Source organism: Octopus bimaculoides, chromosome 23, assembly GCF_046866305.1.
Source record: "Octopus bimaculoides isolate indiv1 chromosome 23, ASM4686630v1, whole genome shotgun sequence".
NCBI lineage: Eukaryota > Metazoa > Mollusca > Cephalopoda > Octopoda > Octopodidae > Octopus > Octopus bimaculoides.
In genome coordinates this window covers 12,135,530-12,143,029 of record NC_142950.1, presented here as the reverse complement: position 1 = coordinate 12,143,029, position 7,500 = coordinate 12,135,530, and the positions used below count along the sequence as shown (strand labels likewise).

General features: G+C 33.3%; 1 protein-coding gene across 4 annotated transcripts in view; it reads right to left on the bottom strand.

Moving 5' to 3' along the window:
• The window catches only part of LOC106880355 (ferric reductase 1), a 54,109-nt gene that overhangs the window by 28,873 nt on the left and 17,736 nt on the right, over positions 1-7,500 (bottom strand). For 2 of the 4 annotated variants that reach the window (XM_052976021.2, XM_014930239.3), the window contains exons 2-5: positions 6,355-6,554; positions 4,532-4,665; positions 3,228-3,331; positions 825-906 (exon numbers count right to left, since the gene is read on the bottom strand). In XM_052976021.2, the coding sequence (XP_052831981.1) occupies positions 825-906; positions 3,228-3,331; positions 4,532-4,665; positions 6,355-6,550 (516 nt within the window). In that variant the 5' untranslated portion in view covers positions 6,551-6,554. The remainder of the gene's footprint in view (positions 1-824; positions 907-3,227; positions 3,332-4,531; positions 4,666-6,354; positions 6,555-7,500) is intronic. The other 2 variants (XM_089340007.1, XM_089340008.1) reach the window with 2 other exon arrangements.

Here is a 7,500-nt window from a genome sequence, read left to right as displayed (position 1 = left end):
TGGCCACAGTCAAATGACTGAAACAAGTAAAAGAGTAAAAGAGATGCAAATATCTAAAAGTGCTGCAAGACAATAAGATAATGGAAGATGAAATGAGAGAGAATGTCACTAATGAGTACAAAAGAGGAATTAGGGAGGTGTTTGAAACAAAATTAAATGGAGGGAACATCAGCAAAGCCATACATACATGGGCTGAGTCAGTATTGAGATATTCTGCCCCCTTTCTGAAATGGGCAAAGTTTGAACTGCAAAATGACCCCAACAGCATTTGAACTCAGAACATAAAGACGGATAAAATGCTGCTAGGCATTTTGCCCAGCATGCTAGCGATTCTGCCAGCTTGCCACCTTAATAATAATAATAATAATAATAATAATAATAATAATAATAATAATAATAATAATAATAATAATACAGTAACCATAAGAGCATCACAGCACACCACAGCACATACCCAAGGCACACAGAGCTGCACTCAGTAGTGAAGTGAAAGCACGCTATAAAAATAAAACTACTGAATAATAATAATAATAACAATAATAATAATAATAATGATAAAAATAATCCTTTCTACTATAGGCACAAGGCCTCGATTTTTGTGGGGAAGGGGACAATCAATCACATTGACCCCAGTACTTGACTGGTACTTAATTTATCAACCCTGAACGGATGAAAGACAAAGTTGACCTCGGCAGAATTAAAACCACTCAGAATGTAGCGACAGACGAAATATTGCTAAGCATTTTGCTCAGCATGCCAATGATTCTGCAAGCTCACCACCTTAATAATAATAATAATAATAATAATAATAATTCTGTACATACATCATTATCTGTTGTTGAGGCAGCATATAGTGTTGTATTGACATTCATCCAGTATTTTGTCTTTCCCTGAACTACAGTTGCACTAATAAAAACAATAAAAAGGAAAAGAAAAAGAGCAAATAAAAGAACACAAATGAATTGGATTTCTTAAAAATATGGATATATATATATATATATATATATATATATATATATATATATATATATATATATACACAAAGTGAAGTCAAACCATGTAATGATATTTTGAAAGCATATACTATGTACAGTTCACATCTTGCATAAAATATAATAGAAAATACATCTCCTTATGCAAGGACTTCTTCAGTTAATACATTTCAATGACAAATGTTGAAGAATGAATTTAACAAATTATTTTAATACGTCATTTACAATTGTTTCATCATCATTTAGTATAATGATTACAGCGTTATCTAAGATTGTTTATATTGCATGTCACAGAGTTAATCCATCTATTTCAATGAAATCAGGAAATTTTTTTAAAAACTGATAGAATTTTATGTTTATATCTTAATTATGATTGCAAAGCAAAAAAAGATTTATAAATATTATGTCAAAATTTATTGAAATTTTTCAACATGTGTTCCGTCTGTGTCGCTGCAAATTCCAAATTTATCCTGAGCATTGCAAAACACATTTTGAAGCATTTCAGGAGTTATCTCTTGCACTACTAACTAAATCCGTTCTTTAAGTTCAGCTTAACTATTTCTCCATCCTGCAGATGGAGGTAGACAAAATGATTGCAGCCAAACTTTAAAAAAGCTGTCATGGACAGATAAGTGGGATCCAACATGAATGAAAATGAAATTATTAAAAAAAAAGTATAAAAATTATAAAATTATAAACAAAATTATAAAATTATAAACAAAATTATAAAATTATAAACAAAATTATAAAATTATAAACAAAATTATAAAATTATAAACTAAATTAATAATTTATACACTTGCAACACATATTAAATATGATAAATAAAAATAAAGTGACTTTTTAAAAAGATTGTACGATTTCAATGAAATAGATAGTTAATTCTAGGATATCCTCTATTGAATTACAATGAAATGATTGTAAATGAAATATTAAAATGATTTGCTAACTCTAATTCTTCGATAATTATCATTATAAATACTCTATGGATATTTATGAACCTTCAGATAATTGTGGTATTATTTTATACAGTAAACACCAGGGTCATATTATCTAACTCACTTGCTCTCTCTCTCCCTCTCTCTCTCTCTCCCTCTCTCTCTCTCCCTCTCTCTCTCTCTCCCTCTCTCTCTCTCTCCCTCTCTCTCTCTCTCCCTCTCTCTCTCTCTCCCTCTCTCTCTCTCTCTCTCTCTCTCTCTCTCTCTCTCTCTCTCTCTCTCTCTCTCTCTCTCTATATATATATATATATATATATATATATATATATATATATAAGTGCAGGCGTGAGTGCGTGGTAAGAAGCTTGCTTCCCAACCACATGATTCCAGCTTCAATCCCACCATGTGTCACCTTGGACAAGTGTCTTTACTATAGTCTCAGACCAATCAAAGCCTTGTGGGTGGAATTGGTAGACAGAAACTGAAAGAAGCCTGTTGTGTTGTGTGTGTATGTGTGTGTGTGTGTGTGTGTGTGTGTGTGTGCGAGCATGCATGTGAACTTATACTCTAACTTTTCATCTGGCACAAAGCCACTCTCCTCAATACTACTCCCCTTCCCAAAAAAGGGGTCTTGTAAATTATGTGGTGACCTCACTACTCCTGGTGCCACATAAAAAAAAAAACCTGTGCACTTTGTAAAGTGGCTGGCGTTATGAAGAGCATCCAGTCATAGAAACCGTGCCAAAGCAGACTGTAGAGTTTGGTGCAGTCTTCTGACTTGCCAGTTTCTGTTAAACCATCCAACCCAATCCAGCATGGAAAACAAACGTTAAATGATGATGATGATGATGATGATGATGATGATGATGATGGCGATGATGATGATGATAGTGATACACACAAACATACACAAAAACATACACACGTACACATGCATATACGTGGAGATGCTGAATAGGTCCTGGATTTCAGGGTATTGTGAAAGACTTAGATGGAGGCCCAACCTTCCAAGTTCTTCTACAGGGCTTAGAAAAACTGAACGATCACTGCAATAAGTGTGTGAATCTATCAGTTTTAACAAGAAAACATTGGTCAGCCCAACAATATAGTTGAAGACTCTTGCCCAAGATGCTGTGCAGTGGGATTGAACCTGAAAACACGTGGCTGCAAATTTTTGACCATACGACCATGTCTGATTGAATCCCGAAATCACAATTTTAAATGATGCATTCAGATTGCACAGTCACATGGATGCAAAAATATTCTCAAAACCAAAATGTCCTGGAGTAATACCTACATAACCAAGAGTTTTCCGAAAGATTTTTCTGGAGCTTTCCAAGTTGTTGTGATGAAATTCCTGTTGCTGCTGCTGTTGTTGTATGAAAAATAGGAGTTTTTGCTCTGTAAAAGAATCAAGTATGAATGAGTCACCATGTTTTTTTTTTTTATGTTTGAGAGTGTCATTTTATGACAATGTTGGTAGTTTTAGTTGTCAATTGTGTTGTTTAGTACTTGAATCAGTCTTGGTTGAATAACAAACATTGATAAAAACGCCTTCTAAATACAGACTCGTTTAAATGAAGGGTATGTTTATTGCAGAAAACATTTAAATGGTTTTCTGGTGCTTCTGGGTTTTTTTTACTGCTTTATGCAATATACATACACTTTATTTAAATTGCTCTGAAGAAGCTATAAGATGTTGCACAAGCACTCAGCTCTGAATGCAATGTGTCTTCTGGAAGAAACAGATGTAAGACAATGAAGTTGATTGCATCACTCCTGTTCTTTAATAACTCATTAATTTATACACGTGTGTGTGTGTGTGTGCATGCGCATATGAATGGCTGTTTGCCTACTTGTATTGACATTGCATGACAGTTATAATCAAATGTTACAATCATACAACAGTGTCACAGAGAAATATTACTTTGCTTGAAAACAAGTAAAGGTTGGTGGCAGGAAGAACATCCAGTCATAGGAAATGTTTGCCTCAAATAATTCTATCTAAGCCATGCAAACATAGAAAAGTGGACATTAAAACAACAACACTGTTGCGTCACCGCCAATGGTGACTACTATAGAAAATTCTGCTCCAGTAAATTTCATCTGATCTAGCAAACAGGGAAATGTGGCTGCTAAAATGATGATGATGATAATAGCACTGATAAAGGGACACACATATGCATGCATGTATATATTTACATATATACATACATGCATACATACATACTATATATGTACATATAAGCATACATACATACACTCATACATATACATATATGCATACATACATACATACATACATACATACATACAAACATATATCCATATATGCATACATACACACTATATATGTACATACAAATATACATACATACATATATGCATACACACATACTACATACATATATACACGCATAGATACACACATGTATACATGCATGCACATATATATATATATATATGTACTTACACACATGTATACATACATATATACACATGCATGCATACACATATATACATATATGCATATATACACACATACATAAACACACACACACACACACACACAAATATAAATAAATGAAAGATAAAGTTTACCTGGTTCCTACACAATGTTCCGTCTGTATGGAATGGTACATCAAATGTACCCAAATTTTGTGAAACTTTCTCGTCAGATACAATGACCAAGTACAACTCTTGGAGTTTAGTGCTATTTTGACCTTTTACAGTCACTAGAAGATAGAGAACAAAAAAATATAGCTCACATACATACATACATACACACATACATACATATATATGAATAATAATAATAAATGGAGCAAAACACATATAAATAAAGGTTCCTTTAATTCCTACACATGTTTCAAAATATATGAGAGAGCTCTTCTACAAAGAAGTAAGAGCAGCTGGAATTCCTCGTATATTCCTCTTCAGGGAATCCATAAATAAACATAAGAAAGCAAGACAAATACGAAATGATGAGGTAACTTACGAGCTAAGATAATATTAATCATCATCATCATCATCATCGTTTAACATCCGCTTTCCATGCTAGCATGGGTTGGACGATTTGATTGAGGACTGGTGAAACCGGATGGCAACACCAGGCTCCAATCTAATTTGGCAGAGTTTCTACAGCTGGATGCCCTTCCTAACGCCAACCACTCAGAGAGTGTAGTGGGTGCTTTTACGTGTCACCCGCACGTAAAATTAATATACATACATATATATATATATATATATTTAAATGGAAAAAATTTCCTATTTTGCAGAAAAGGGTTCAATAAAATGTTCAAACTTTAAATTTTTCTAAAAAAAAGTTGTTTTACTGAAAAAGGTTTAATAAAATGTTGAGCCTTCAAAAGTTAGAAACTAGAATTGAAAAAATAAAAAAAATTTTTAATTGGCATTGATAGATTCATAAAGAGGGGATGACTGATAGAATAAGGAGGAGAATAAGTAGGAGATAGAGTAAATAAACATAGAGAGTGGGAGAGGAGAAGTAAGAGTAAAAAGGTAGATATAGAGATAGACAGGAGGATTGATAGAGAATTGACAGAAAGGGAAGAACAATAAGTTGAAAAGAGAGTAAACAAGCATGGAGAAAGGAAGAGTGGGAGAGAGAAAAGCAAATAGAAGAGACAGAGGGAAAGGCAAAGAGAGAGAAACAGATAGAAAGATAGATATAATATAAAGAGGGGATGATGGATAGAAAGGGGAGGAGAATAAGTAGGAGAGAGAATAAACAAACATAGAAAGAAGAGTGGGAGAGGAGAAGTAAGAGTAAAAAAAGACTAGCTAGTATAGCAAAATGTGAATTTGAAGAGGTTCTTGGGTAAATAATGTTAAAACGATTTTATTATTATAATTGTTAATTATTATGCTACAAAATCTATATAAAAATAAAGGTTATAATGCAATAAATATTTTAACATAAAGTATATGCAATTTTAACCAAGTTTAAGAAATTTAATGGAAATTTTAAAAAATTGAAAAAATGATATTCTTAATGTGGGGTGAGGTTATGGAATTATAGTGAAAGTTCATTTGAGTTTGACTCAACATTTTGTTGGGCTAAGCACGTTTAGTGCTTGACCAATATAGTTTACAAAAGGACTCTCTTTCAGAGTGAAAGGCAGACTGTATGATGCTTTTGTATGAACAGCTATACTCCATGGTAGTATTTTGATGATGTGATTGCTTATTTTTAGAATGCCATTGTAGGACAGGTGTGAGAAACCAGTTCTGGCCAGTTTGAACACAAAACAGGTAGGAATTTTGGCCCAGATATGACTGATTTAAATGCTAATGGTTAAATATATATCCAACATAGTAACAAATATACTGATTTACCATTTTACTACAATTGAAATATTCCAAGACAAAATTCTAAAATATAGAATTCTAGATTTACATACCATTTATAATGTCATTTGCTTTATAAAAATTATCTGACAGCAAAATCTTATATGGTGGCTGTGATGTCTGGGGTGATGGCCATTTGGGTGGTATCTTATTCACGCAAGCTTCCTCAGAAACCTTGTCAGGCCAGCTGATGGCTTTAGGGACCAGTATTGTAAGAAGAATAGTAACACATACAAATATTTTTGACATGGTTCTGGAAGAATTTAAAAGCAAAATACATAGATAGATCAATGGATATAAACAATTCTTTTAAATCATTTTACTTGATTTAGTCATTGGACTGCAGCCATGCTGGAGCATCAGTTTGTAGGGTTTAGTTGATGAAATCGATCCCCACTCAATATGTCTTTTTTTTTTTTTTTGGAAGTCTGGTACTCATTCTATCAGACTGTTTTGTTGAACTATTTATTAAATCACAAAGATGTAAACAAACAAACATCAGTTATCAAGCACTGAATGACATCTCATACCAGTAAAGATGGTGAAGGATTTGTACTCATCTCTTCCCAGATGCATTGAAGCAATTATTCAAGCCACACGAAAAATTAACGATGTGTAGTAACTTCTTGAAATGAACATTATGTAATAGATTTTCATTATTGACATTTTCTATTTTAACACACTGTATCTTGATTGGTTTATGTGAGGTGGCTGAAAACTTTTGCACAGCCATTTTTGGTGGTTGTCTCACATCTTCCCCTCTCATTCAGAACCCCTACTACAAAATATAATGATTAGGTATGGAAATGACTCCAACGAGGCCAATGTTTCATCTGTAAAAATCACAATGGGAATTATCCACTTATAAGTTGGCAATTAGTAGAAATTTACAATAGTTTAAAGTGACTGAAGACCTTTGCATGGTTCTGTATATAAGGCATTTTTCAGTTTCTTATTTCTTTATTACCCACAAGGAGCTAAACATAGAGGGGACAAACAAGGACAGACAAAGGGATTAAGTCGATTACATCGACCCCCGTGTGTAACTGATACTTAATTTATCGATCCCGAAAGGATGAAAAGCAAAGTCAACCTCGGCGGAATTTAAACTCAGAACGTAACAGCAGACGAAATACTGCTAAGCATTTCGCCCAGCGTGCTAACGATTCTGCCAGCTCACGGCATTTTTCAGTTTCTGT